The 14,471-nt window shown below is 38.6% G+C and overlaps 1 protein-coding gene across 2 annotated transcripts in view; it reads left to right on the forward strand.

Annotated features, from left to right (window-relative positions):
* Positions 1 to 14,471, forward strand: part of Rngtt (RNA guanylyltransferase and 5'-phosphatase) — a 198,055-nt gene that overhangs the window by 122,044 nt on the left and 61,540 nt on the right. For both annotated transcript variants that reach the window (XM_051187498.1, XM_051187499.1), the window contains exon 14: positions 6,248 to 6,314. In XM_051187498.1, coding sequence (XP_051043455.1) covers positions 6,248 to 6,314 — 67 coding nt within the window. The remainder of the gene's footprint in view (positions 1 to 6,247; positions 6,315 to 14,471) is intronic.

Consider the following 14,471-nt stretch of genomic DNA (forward strand, 5'->3'; position numbering starts at 1 on the left):
AGTCTGTCCTGGAACTTACTCTGTAGACCAGGCTGGCCTAGAACTCACCTGCCTCTGCTTCCAGAGACTTTGTACTTTCTCGACCAAGATTGCTCTCTGTGTATGAGTGCTTGTCAATTTTGTACATCCTAAATTTATGTTATTAGCTTTTGGGTGTGTATATGTCAGATGATAACATTGTAGAGTTGGTTCTCTCATTCCTTGTTTACAGGGTTCTAGAGATTGAATTTAGGTCATCAGGCTTGTGTGGTAAATAAGTACTTTTGCCTGCTGAGCCATCTTGCCAGTTCTAAGATTGCTTTTTATTTTTTTTTTATATTTTTTCTTCTTATCCAACCTTCAAGAGTTGTGCTGTTAACTATCTAATAAAATAGAACATATTTCTTTTTTTATGTGTGATTAGAGTTAATTTTATCTGTAAACCTTTGGTAGAATTTGATGGTAAATCTAGCTAAATATTTTGTTTTCTTGAAATAATTTCTAAATGCTATAAATCTGAAAAGACTTAGCTTTGAAAACTTTTGATTTGATTATAGATGGTACTGTGCTGCATAAGGGCATTTTTTATCTAAGTATGTATTTGTGTTGATATTACCTCTTGTATATTACCTTCCCTTCTCTCTCTCTTCCTTTCCTGTGAGTCACCTTTGTTCTCCCAGACAGTATCTATACAAAATGCAGAAACCACAAATGAAAGAAAAAATAATACAGTCATGACTTATATGTCTTTATAAAATATATGAGTCACAAATGAGAGAAAATAAAATATTTGTCTTTCTGGCTTAATTTACTTACTATGATTTTGTCCAAGTGTTTTCTTGCAGATAGTGTAACTTTACTCTTTATGGGAGCTTTGGACTTCATAGTCAGCAGTTTAATTTTGTATTTTCCTAGGATTCTTATTCAGAATTTTGCAGCTTGTTGGTATATAAGTATTTATGTTTATTTGTTCTTTGTACAATTTTATTTTTTTTTAAAAGATTTTGTGTGTGTGCTTATCTGTCCATGTAAGTATATACCACATGTCTTCAAGTGTCCTTGAAAGTTGGAAGAGAGGGCATTTCATTCCATGGAGCCAGCTAATTTAGGTGCTGGGAATTCAATTTTGGCACTCAGAAAGAACAGGAAACACTTTAACTCCTGATCCATCTTCTCAGCTCTACGCCTCTTTTAAAAAGATTCTGTTCTGATTATTTGTGGTTTCTTTTCTCATTATTGTCATATTAGAAATCCACTTAGTTTAATTATTTTAAAGTAAATACTTTGAGTATTTTAATCCTCTGTAGTATGGTCTTTATTAAATAAATTTCAGTTTACCTGTGAGACTTAATATGGTGGGAATATTTTGCAAATAATATATGTGGTACCCTGTGTTGGCTGGAACATTGGGTCAGTGGATAAAATACTTTCTGTGTGAGCATCTGAGCTCTACTTTCTAGAACCCAAGTAAAATTGGGTGAGATACTGTGTGACCTCAGGGCTTCTGTCATGGTAGAGGGCAGAGACAGGAAAGTTCCTGTAAGCACACAGGTCCTGTCTCAAACAAAGTGGAAGTGAGGGACTCATACCTATCCTCTGACCTCTACATCAATATCTGCGCACAGATGTGACCACATTCACACAAGTGAACACATCGTACATCTACAGAAAGCATACAAAAATGAAAGAGTACTGAATGTTGTTTCAAAGTATTTTATTGGAGGTTGAAATCATATCTGATTATACATAGTGTATGTGTATGGGTGTTTTGCCTGTACTATGAGTGTATACTATGTGCGTGCCTGATGTCTACAGAGGTCAGAGAATATCAGATCACCTGAAAATAGAGTTACAGAAGATTATGAGCTGCCATATGGGTGCTGGGAATTGAACCTGGGTCTTTGGAAGAGCAGCCAGTGTTCTTAACTGCTAAGCCATCTCTTCAGCCCTTACCATCAATTTTAAATTATTAGGTTCATGTTTTGTTTTTGTTTTTTGTTTCCCTTGAGATCTTATTCTAGTGCCTCCCCCTCCCCCAACCAATCTTTCTATATTAGCCTCCAAAAATGCTGGGATTACAGATGTGTGCTTCCACACCCATTTTTCCTTAAATTTTTTAATTTGAGGTAAGTGTAGACTTGATTGCTTTTTGAAGGGATGCTTCCGTGTCTTCCAGTACACAACTATGAGTCAGTATGTGTCAGATGTCAGCATACAGTGAATGAAGCTCATGTAGTATTTGTTCTGTTACCCCCCAGTGTTTGCTTTTCTTTCATTGAGAGGTGTTTGTGGGAACAATTTGGGATGTTTCCAGTATAGACAGTTGTTTCTATTTGTGTTTGGTAAATCAAAAGCAAAATGAACACTAGTACAAGCACTCTGTCTTGGTAAATGATGTTTATTACTTGGCAATAATTATGTATACAATTTAGCAAAACAATCTTTTAGAAGAGAAGAAACATTCCTCTTTAAAAATGGAAACCTATATTAGCAAAGTATTATCATACTCTTACAAGGTTTTTAAATCATAATACATATTTAAAACTATTCAAATGAAATTATGGTATATGTCACATGCCTTAATCTCAGTACTCAGGAGGCAATCTCTGTGAGTTTCAGATGAGTCAAAGCTATACAATAAGACTGTTTTAAACAACAGCAAAGCCCTGTTCAAGTAACGATATATGATAAAGAATAATAGATGTTCATAAAAGTTAAAAACAAAGTCTTACTGGTAACATTTAAGAAAATGCTGAAGAAATGTAGTTTTTAGATTAATTTGTGGAAGGGAGGTGCACACTAAACAGTATATTGGCAAACTTCCTGATATGTGCGTGCATAGTAATTAGAGGCATATATATATATATGCTTTTAAATGTCAGCCAGCTTTTATTATTTTCCTTTCCTACTGCCTATTTGTATGAATAGTGGTTATTCTTACTTTTAAAGGAGGCTTATCAGGTTTTTTGTGAACATTTGTTAATTACCATTACTATATGTAGCTGCTACCAGAAAAGGTTCAAGGTTTTCTTGGTTGAATTTCTTAGTTGTCAAAAGCATGGCAAGAATTTTCTCATTTCATTGCTGAGATTTCGGGACATATTTTGTACTTTGTACTTGAATCAAGTAAGCAATTGCCCTTTATTATGTCTGCTATAGTATATTATTGACATATTTTCACTTATATTCTTAATGTAAAAAGGGATTTGACTAAATGAGTTTAATTCATGATTGTGAATGTCACTGCTAATGTTCTGTTAGTGTGTGTTACTGTCCCTACAGGGTATAAGAGATTATTCTGAGGAGACTGAAATTCTGCCCTATTTCATGCTTTAAGATGTTTGCTTTCTTCATCTCACTAGGTAGTCCATACCAGTGAAGAAGAATCATACAAACATCTCTTGTCTGTTCCCAGTGACATCTGAAGATCACACTATTGTTATTAATAATGTTATTAATAAATATGGATTCTAAAACTTTTGAGATCAAGTTTTTAAAGCTATGAATTGAAGTTTAAAGAGACAGTTATGCCAGATCTTGTAGAGATACATGTGTAACTTAGCACTTGGTGGTAGAAGTAGCTTGGTGTAGTTAGAAAGTTCCAGGATATCCCAGGAGTGTGCAGTGAAAAGCTTCATAGTTCTGCTTCAAAAACCAAAAGCAAACTGCCCAAAAAGGAGATTGTTATAATAATCTTGAGTATTCTTATTTTCTGAGATTATGCCAGTATGGCACACTGAGAAGATTCCATTGGTTTGCTTTGAATTGACACTTGCTTACTATATACATATACACAAGCATACATATATACATACATAGTAAACAAGTATATTTGAGGGTTCTTTTCTCAGATTCATGCAATAGAATGTATAGTTATCCTGCAGCTCATTTCAATTCTGTTACCTGTCCTAAAAGCTGTTAACTTCATGTAGACTCTTAGATATATCTGTGCATGGAGATTTTGGGTATAGGATACAGGCTTTCCCTCCATATATGAATGCTAAATATGAAGTTATATGTCCATTTATTTACATGTCTTTTAGGAAAAATACTATGGTAAAAGAATGAGATATACTATGGGATAAGTGCCATGTTTAATTACCAGGCAGGCCGAAGTTACCGGATATGTTTGTGAGGAATTAAACCAGGCCAATTGTAGGAGACACAGCAAAACTGAGGCTATGAATATTTTATTAAGAACAATCAGACTTTTTGTACCTTTATCAGCAACAGAATATAGTGTCACTTAGCAGTATCAGTGCAGCTGTTGTTGCCAGCATAGAATGTTGTTTGTATGCTACATAGGGTACACAGGATTACCAATTGTCCTGCCAAGCTTCCATGCTTACTTGATTTCTGAGGGAATATACAGAGAAACACAAAGCAGCTTGAACGCTTCACTGCCCGAGGGAGTGTGATGGTCTCTCAGAAACTGGAAGGCACATTGTGCCCACTCCCTCTCCCCCAACCCCACCCACTCACCCCTGCCATGGACTCTAACCTGAGAAACATATGACACATGCCTCTCAAGACAGCTAGGCGAGGCCAAAGTCATGATTCCCCACACTATGGTTAGTGTTTATGTCCTTTCCATAGCTTACTCCACTACTAATTTCTCTTTAATTATTATAAAGTTCTAATGGCAGTATTTCTTCATTTATAATGTTTTAATATGGGATAGGAATTTAGCTCTATACAGAGCACTTGCCTTTATATATGAGGCTCTAAGGTAAATTCCCAGTACCACAAACAAAACCCACCTGGAGTTTCAGTGCAAATGATAGACCTCTGATTGATACAGGACTATAATCCTAGCACTTGGGAAGCTAAGTAGGCCACTATGAATTAGAAGCCCCTTTGGGCTACATAGTAAGAATGTCTTAAGAAAGGAAAATAAAGGGCTCAAGAATACTGGTTGCTCTTCTAAAAGACGCAGGTTTGACTCTTAGTATCTTTGTGAGAGTTTACAACCCTCTCTTAACTCAAGTTCTGGGGGATCTGAGGCCCTCTCTTGGCCTCTGTGGGCACAAGACATGCATGTAGTTCAAAATACCTAAAAGAAAACGACATAATGGACCTTCTAGAGATCTGAATGGGAAGAAATGAAAGGATGATTTAGGGAGTAAAGCCATATATAATTTGACTCTACTCCTTATTCATGCTGTGACTCCTATGTATTCAGACTTTAGCCTAGCTCTCCATAATCACATTGCTTTCCAGTGACAGATATGTTTTTATACATATCTGTATATGGTCAAGGCCACTTTTTTGTTTAGAGTATTTAGTCAAGTTTTGGTAAAATTTTAGCACAGAATTAAAGTCATTATCATCTATAATATGTGGTATAGCATGCATTCACTGGTTCTTCAATTAAATCTTTATAAATATTTGATTATAATATTGTTACCTCATTTCCAGAGACACTAGTTAATTTTACTAGAATTATTGTTAAGTGTATTCTATATTTAATTGTCATGAAGTTTTTTGAGCCATAGAAGCAAGTAGCCCAAGCTAGCCTAGAACTCTCCATGTATCTGAGAGGTTTTCTTCTTTCTACCTTTGATCCTCCTGCTTATATCTCATGAATGCTAGTATTACAGTCCTGTGACAACACATCCAGTTTTATGCTGTACTGGAATTTGAACCCAGGTTTCATATATGCTATTCTAATACCTTATGTACTTAAGTTACATTCCTGCCCCGTTCTTAACATTTTACACAATTTTTTTTTTTAATTTTTAAAATAGAAGCATTCATTTGGCATTACTATCTCATTGTACAGAAGACAATAATTGCATATTCATTTTTCATAGTTTCTATTAGAGACATTTTGTTCTCCCCCCCCCCCCGTGTGTGTGTGTGTGTGTGTGTGTGTGTGTGTGTGTGTGTGTGTGTGTGTGTGTGTGTGTGTGTAACTAGAGTTCAGCTTTGGGTATTGTTTTTTAGATGCTATCTATCTTGGTTTCTTTGGGGTGGGGGAGGAGACAATCTCTTGTTGGTCCAAAACTTGGCAGTTAGGCTAGACTGATTGTTCAGTGAGCCTGCCTCCACCTCCCCAGTGCCTGGATTACAGACTGTTGCGAGCACACCTGGCTTTTTCACATGGATTATGGGTATCAAACTCAGGTCCTAATAATTGTTCAGTAAGCACTTTGCTGATTGAGTCCTATCTCCAGTCTTCCCACTTATTATTATACACCCTTATTGCAAAGGCAGAGTACTTTATACATAAAATGTTTTCTTTATTTTACTTTTTCCTACCTTGTAGGTTGCTTCCTCAGAATGTTGGCCTTCTCTATGTTGGAGGTTATGAAAGACCCTTTGCACAAATCAAGGTATGCTTATTCATTTTCTGCATATTTTTCTTTGGTGTTTACTTAGTAAAACCATCAGCCTTATCAAAGATGTTGGTGAATATGAAGAAATTATTTCACGGACTTGTTAATGTCTGCTGGGAAAAAAAAAAAAATCTTAAAACAATACCAAACCTCGCATTTGAAGCTCTGCACATACTAACAGTTGACTTTTACAACATTTTCAGGACATGTGTTCTCCTTTATTAGGGTGTGGTTTACAGCAGTATACTGTACATTAGACATCCACTTTGATAAATTCTAATATACTTAATCTGGTAAAAACTCTTAATGAAATTTATCTATCAGTTGAAGAAGTGTACTCAGATGGTTTGAAAGTTTTTTTCTCCCTGCTCTTCTTTTTGTCATCTTGTTCCTTAGAAACCACTAAACTAACTTGCTATTATAGAGGAATTTATGTACTTTAATATTTATGTGAGTGAAATCATACATTTCTTTTCCTTCTCTTATTTTCATCTTTCACTCAGCATATTATTTTGAGATTCGTCTACGCTGTTGCACTAACTCTTCCTACTATTCTCAGATCCTTTGGGAGGTGTGTTGGGAATTGAGCCAAGTGACTAGTGTGTGCTAGGCACTGCTGTCAACATTTTCTATAGTTTTTTTCAGTAGGAATGTGTGCTTTCTTTTCTCGTGGATAGCAAAGTATCCTATATTTCTCATGGGTAGATTCATATGCCTGTTCAATTGACCTTCCACCAGTATCACTGTATGGATTAGTGTAGTTTTATAGTAAGTTCTAAAATCAAATTGTATAAACCCTCCAGCTTCATTCTTTTTAACTGTGTTTTTTGCTAATCTAGTTTCAATTTCATACAATTTTAGCTGTCACATTCTTCCTTTGAGTTGTATCCTGAGTCAAATTCTTTATTCTGGTAGGTAAACATCACTTGAATGGCACCCAGATGGGAATTTTTATATCTAGTTAAGATATTAATGATGCAGGGGCCAATAGAAATGAACAGAAACAGAAGGGCCAAAGACCTGTGGTGGCTTATTTCATAGTGATTATGAAAATGGAACTAGACATTTATTTTATCTTGGGTCCCCTTTTTTTCTGGTGTGTGTGTGTTTAAATTTGAGGATAGCCAAATGATTCCTGAGTGGCTTTGTATAGAAACAATTTTCTCTTAAAGCCACCCAATAACCTCCTTCTTCTACATAGAGCAGGTCAAATGCCCTATCATGTTGTAGTACTGCTTAAGCTAATATATCTACTTGTTGGTAGATCTGGTCTATTTGTGATATGAGATGCCCCTCTGTATGCTGTATGCAGTGAATAGGTTTTATTACCATTGGTTAATAAAGAAGCTGATTTGGCCAATGGCCAGGCAGAATAGAGCCAGGTGGTAAATCCAAACAGAGATATGGAGAGAAGGAAGGTGGTGGAGCAAGATGCCAAAGCATTACTGTTAGGCCATGGCTACATGGTGATAACAGATTAATAGGAATGGTTTATTTTAAGTATGAGAGCTAGTTAGTAATGTGCCTAAGCAGTTGGCCAAACAGTTTGTGATTAATATTGAATGCTTATTTTATAAGCAGCTATGGGACTGGGTCAAACACATAAAAGCTTACAGCTACATCATTTGTTTTAATAGGTACCTTCCTGGTATGCACATGGGCATTATAGGTAGCCACTTTTTTCCCTATGGCAAGGAGTTTCCTTTTGACATAACATTCTAGCCTGTTGAGGATAAAGGGTGATGTACTCTTTTCTGAAACTACTTCTGGCTGAAATTAGGATATGTCTGTCAGGGCCCAGGAAGGCTGGACTACTTGTCAAAGACTGGGAGGGGATTCAGGCGATGGGGCATTCATCAGAAGCATCTGATTGACTGGCCCGGCTGAAGAAACAGGGACCAATCACATTAGCTGGACTGGTTCATGTCAGCTTTCAGCAAATCCATGGATTGCAGTCATTTAGAGCAATTTGTAGTCAGCATCTATTTCCTGGATGGTATCTGTCAGCTAAGTGGAAATCTGCTGAGACAGATATAGGACAGAAGTTAAACTTTAGGAACTTAAAGGGAAATTTTACATTTGGAACTTTCAAACCCATAGTTGTTAGTTGGAGAAGGGGAGGAGTTCACATTCTCAGGAATAGGCAGGTAGGGAAACTTAAGCTGTTTTTTACCTGGAGTCCATTTGACCTATGAAAGGTGGATTTGGGTTTTATGACTCCCTGAAGCTTACATGAATTCTTTAGGTTATAAAAAGATAAAGTTTTAGATAGATAATATTAGCATTTCCACTGTTTATAATCTGCACTAAAACCCACATTGTAGAAAAAGCAGTATTACTCAACAGAAAACAAAACAAAACAGTGACACCTTGAACTTTGCAGGCAAATGGATAGAAAAAAACACCCTGAGTGAGGTAACCCAGACCCAGAAAGACAAACTCATGTGGATATTAGTCATGAAGCAATATATAACCAGAGTACAATCCACAACCCCAGAGAAGCTAGTTAAAAAAGAAGGACCCTAAAAGGGACACACATGGAGGACCCCAGCCCCAGGAAAGGGAAACTGTTAAGATCTTCTGGGTAAACTGGGAAGGGGGGGGGGTAAAAGGAAGGGGGTTGGGGGTAGGAACATGATGGTTTGAGAGGGCTAAGTTGAAGGAGGGGACAGAGAGAGGGTTGCAATGAAAGAAATATCTTGATAGAGGGAGCCATTATGGGGTTAGGGAAAAACTTGGTACTAGGGAAATTCTCAGGAATCCACAAGGATCCTAGCTAAGACTCCTAGTGATAGTGAAGAGGGTGCCTGAACTGGCTTTCCCCTATAATGAGATTAGTGACCACCTTAATTGTCATTATTGAACCCACATCCAGTAACTGATAGAAGCAGAAACAGTGACCTACATAGCCAAACATTGAGCTGAGCTCCTGGAGTTCAGTTGAAGAGAGGGAGGAGTCATATGAACAAGGGGGGTGGGGGGCTCAAGAACACGATGAGAAAAACCACAGAAACAGCTGACTTAAACTAGTGGGACCTCGCGGACTCTGGACTGAAAGCCGGGGAACCTGAATGGATCTGAACTGTCCTCTGAATATGGGTGACACTTATGTGGCTTGATCTGTTGGGGGTGCCCCTGGCAGTAGGACCAGGACTTATCCCAGTGGTTAGCTGTGTCACAATCCAGGAGGAGTAGTTGGTGACGCATTGTCTTCTTTGGAGACCTTGGGGTTCCTGCTAGGACATGGTGTTTCCATCTATAATGGGAGACTTTTTTATTAAACGTTTTAAATGCCTTATTCAGTAAATCTCTGAAGAGTTTGAAGATCATCTGTTAAGTATACATGAGGTAGTTACTTGCTTTATGCTTAACCTCAAAACACAGAAGGCTAAATAAAGCTTATTCTTGTAATTAATTACATTTGAGCTTACCATGACTACAAATACAGTTCTGAACACATTAAAGAATTTGATCTGTTCTGATCCAAATGACTAACTATTAACTTGCATGTCTTAATCATCTTTAAGTTTTTGCAAGTTAGTACCTTTTATAAGATTAGAATTTTACACTTTATCATTCTTAAGTTTGAGTAATTTCTGAATTAAAGTATAAAAATAAAACTTTAAATCATAGGTACAGTCCATAGGGAGACTGCCAGCTTTACTTTCCTGGTCCTTGATAGAAAATCACAGTTTCTTATGTGACTCAGTTTATCAAAATAGCCAATGCAAAAGTTAGCAAAGACAAGGAGGTTAGACATTCATTCTTAAGTCAGTCTCTGCCTGAATAGACTTGAGGTTAGGAGAGGCATTCTATAAGTCATTGTCTTGCTGCATCATAAGATAGGAACATCTCAGTTTCTGGTGTTTAGTGTTTGGTGCACATAGTTGTGGCCCAACTCCCTCCTTCCCTCCCTCCCTTCTTCCTCCCTCTCTTTTTCTACCTCTCTCTTACTTACATTTCCAAAATAGCATTTTTATTATTTGGCAATGTATCCTAATCAGAGTTGACTCCCCCTGAAAATAGCCCCCCCACACACACACAACATACACGCACACACGCTGCAATTTGTGTTGCTCATGTACTCAATTGCAGCATGGTCAAACTCTCAGTAGCCAGCCCCTTAAAAATAAATGAGTCCTTTCCCATTTCCTTCACCATCAGAAGCCAACAACTGTGAAGAGCTATACTTTAGCATCTTCACAATTTTTAAATACTCCCCTCAATGCTTTCCTGTCTAGATAGTTTATTTTTTCTTTGGCACAGGGAGGGATGTGTGTGTGGTGGGGGGTGTTGCAAAAGCCTTCAGTATCTTTATTCTCAAATTCTCAATTATGAACCTGGAGTCATTGATACCACTGCAACAGATGCTTCCATGTTTTCTCATGGTTGCATAGACCACAGATATCAACATGGTCACAGCATGAATCATGAACATCAACATGGTTTCTGGTGGCAGCACAGACCAGAGACATCTACTTGGCTTCCAGCTACACCACAGAAAATGCCTCTGGCAGCTTCAGGGACCACAGACATCAACCTCACCCTCTGCAGCAGCACAGGTCACAGACATCAACATGGCCTCAGGTGGCAGCATAGGCCGCACTCTTCAACATATCTTCTAGCAGCAGCTCAGACATGGACATGGCCCCCTGTTATAGGATGGTCCACAGACATATAGATGGCCCCAGACTGCAGCACAAACACAAACAGCATGGCCTCGGTGGTAGCACAGACATCAACATGACCTCCAGCAGGGGCGCAGACTACAGGCATTGACATTACCTCTGTGGCAGCACAAGCCCAGACACCTGCATGCCTGCTGGCTGCAGGACAGACCACAGACATTGATGTGTCTTCAGTTGGCAGTACAGACCATGAACATCCACATGGCCTCTCTTGGCGGCACTGACCATGGAGGATTTTTCAGGAAGCCCAAACCATTGTCCATCTAGGACATCCTGTAATTGCTTAGAGGGCAGTCAAGGGGCAGAGCCTGTGCAAACTGAGCTACTGCTCACAGTGCTGCTAGCCCTGTGTTTTTTTTAAGGAGCTCTAATCCAGAAAATGAATCCTTCTCTGAGACATCCTGCCATTGCTCAGAGCCACGATGACTGTGGGGCTGGAGAACACATTCTTGGCAACACCTATCCCATCATCCTTCCCACCTCTCCATCACACCTTTATTTATCAAAGTGGCATTGCAAACTGCAGTGTGTCACTGTGTGTGTGTGTGTGTGTGTGTGTGTGTGTGTGTGTGTGTGTTTACATGCAAAAACTTACTGCAGTGAGTCATAGGTCTGGTTCAAGGTCTCTGGTTTCTGAAGGAACATAAACTCTGGATTATTGCTGAGACTTGTCTCATATATCCTGTTTCTACCCAGATTAAGTGTGATGTTTAGTCTGGGCAGGGTAACCGGGGGCAGGATCCTTGGAGAGGTTTCTGGTGGCTTACTCAGTTGCACTCCCATGCCTGTGGCCCTCTTCAAGGTACTCTGTGGTCTGGCTAGAGTTGGTGGCTCCCACCATCTTGAATTGATCTTCATATATTTTTTAAAGGTTCTGATAACAGAAATTATAGGAGTGCCTGGGCACGTGTACTGGAGATAGAGCCGTTTTCTCTGGTGCCCTTCTCTGAGTTTCTTGCAGCAGGGTAGCACTCCAGATTGGATGGCGAGGGTTGGCTACTTAATTATTTTTAAGATTACATTAACAAAGACATCATAATATAAAATATTTGATAAAACTTTAAGACATTCTTTAGCCTTATATTTAAATATTTTATAAACTGTTCTTTAAAAACCCAGATTTTTTTATTTAAATTTCCTCTTAAAGTAGTTTAAAATCTAATATCAAAAATATTTGATATTAGATCAAATCACACAATCACAATAACGACAAAACTAAACTCCCAACAGTGCGATCAACTCACTGCTCAGTAGCTGGGTTCATCCATAATCCTCTGGGCTCCCCAGGGGCTTGGGACATCTCTCTGGCCCTGCCCTTGGCAGCACATACAATTTATTTTCTAGACCCCAACTGGCTTCATTTCATTGTGACTATTGTTTCTGGTGGCCATCACATGGTACTTGCATTTCCCAATTTGCTGGGGTCCCTCTCTCTAGTCTTTCTTTAGAAACTCATATGCTGCTATGCAGTGCCAAATCTCAACTGTTCTCTATGACCCTTTCATACCTTTAAAACAAATACCACCTAGGTGTCTTAAATTACAAAGTCTGACTGCCAGCATGAGGGCCATTCTTATATATGAATACACGGAGGTGTAGTTTTAATACCTAATCACAAGGATTGCTTTTTAAATTCTCTTCTTAAGAAACCTTGTTTTTAGAACTGTTTTCAGGGCAAGAATAAAAAATGCACTTTAATCCAAAATATCTTGGATTCCTATTGTTTCCTCCTTGGTTTATACCATGTGGTCACCTGTAATCAACATGGCAGTGAAGTCACATGACATCCACCCTCTCCAACCTTAGCAAAGATGGCTGCCTCCATCCTGATGGAGGTCAGCAGCAAAGATGGCAGCAAGCAACATGTCACTTATCCCAAGATGGCATCATATCACATGGTTCCTTTAAGATTACTTATCTGTCTTAGGGTTTCTATTGCTGTGAAGAGACAGCATGACCACAGCAACTCTTATAAAAGAAACGTTTATTGTAGTTGGCTTACTGTTTCAGAAATTCAGTCTATTATTGTCTTGCAGGAAGGATGGTGGCATGCAGGCAGGCATGGTACTAGAGAGGTAGCTGAGAGTTCTACATCCGGATCAGCAGGCAATAGGAAGAGAATGCCACACTGTGCCTTGTAGAGGCTAAGAGACCTGCTCTAGCTCCTACCCAGGGTCCCAAAGGTGAAACGCTTCTCAGGAGGGCAGGGGTGTAAAGGATTTCTATAATAACTTCACACAGACAAGCTAATGTTTTTCGTTTCATGTGTTCTTCATTGTTCTGTTTCTACTCTAATAATCCTGTCCTACTTCTAACTTCTCTATGCTTCTTCTATTCTAAAAGCTCTTCTCCTTCAGGAGCCTTGAAGTGATACAGGATTTTCTCTCATTGGTCAAAAGCATATTCCTAGAGCAAGAAATAAAGGAGTTGAGTCATTTACCATGGACAAGGATCCAAGGCCATAGGAGCAAAAGCATGATAAAACATGAGGGGCGGGCACAGTGCCCAGCAGAAACTTTGAGGCACAGACCCTTTGTTAGTAGACTAGCAATTTGGCATTTTTTTTTTTTTTTTCTTTTTAAGTAACTTTGGTTAGACTTCTGCAGCTCTGACCTTGCACATAGCTGTAAGATTTCAAACTTATGATCTATTTACAAAAGACCTTTAGTCTAATTTGAACTTGCTCTGAGGTGAAAATGAGCTAATTATGTGCAGTTAGTCTGAGCAAGAGAACAAGGCAGGCTGTTAAAGCATTCACAGTGCTTGTTGGACAAATAGATTCGGTTATGAAGCATGTCTTAGTATAGATTCTATATATCAAAATTATGTAGCTGAATGAAAAGTCATCTTCTATACTATCCACAAATGTATGTGTTTAGCAGATGGAATAAATTTCATGGAATAAATACCCAAGCACTGGAAAACACCCAAAGCTATTAGGGAATAAAAGAAGTTTTTGGGAAAAAGGAAGTGACTCGTGAGAAAAATTATAGACAAGAGCAAGTGGTTTCCATAGCCAGTGACCCCAAGGCCTTGTCAAGTGCTGCTATCCCATCAGGAATCAAGTGCCTGGTGGAGGGTCGACCTGCTAAACACTAGTTAACATCTGCTGTATCTCTCATGGCCCCTGACAGGGCTTGGCTTGTGCCTCTGAGACCTCAAAGCACACTCCCAGTGATTTACTTCCTCATACCTACTCCAACAAGGCCACACCTCCTAATAATGCCACTCCCTGTAACCCTATGGGGTTGTTTTCTTTCAGACCACTATACTGTGTGTAAACTTTTACATTTCAATGCCTTGTTGTGATTTGAATCCCTACTAAACTGAATCTAGTGATCAAAGAGCCCAGAGATAAATTCTGAACCTGGCCATCAAAGCAGACATGGTGGCTTTAGCAGTAGTGGCTGGCAGTTGGCAGTGACAGATAGCAAAAACGAAACCAATAAACACAGAATATAGAAAG

This window comes from Phodopus roborovskii, unplaced genomic scaffold (genome assembly GCF_943737965.1).
Source record: "Phodopus roborovskii unplaced genomic scaffold, PHOROB, whole genome shotgun sequence".
Classification (NCBI taxonomy): Eukaryota; Metazoa; Chordata; class Mammalia; order Rodentia; family Cricetidae; genus Phodopus; species Phodopus roborovskii.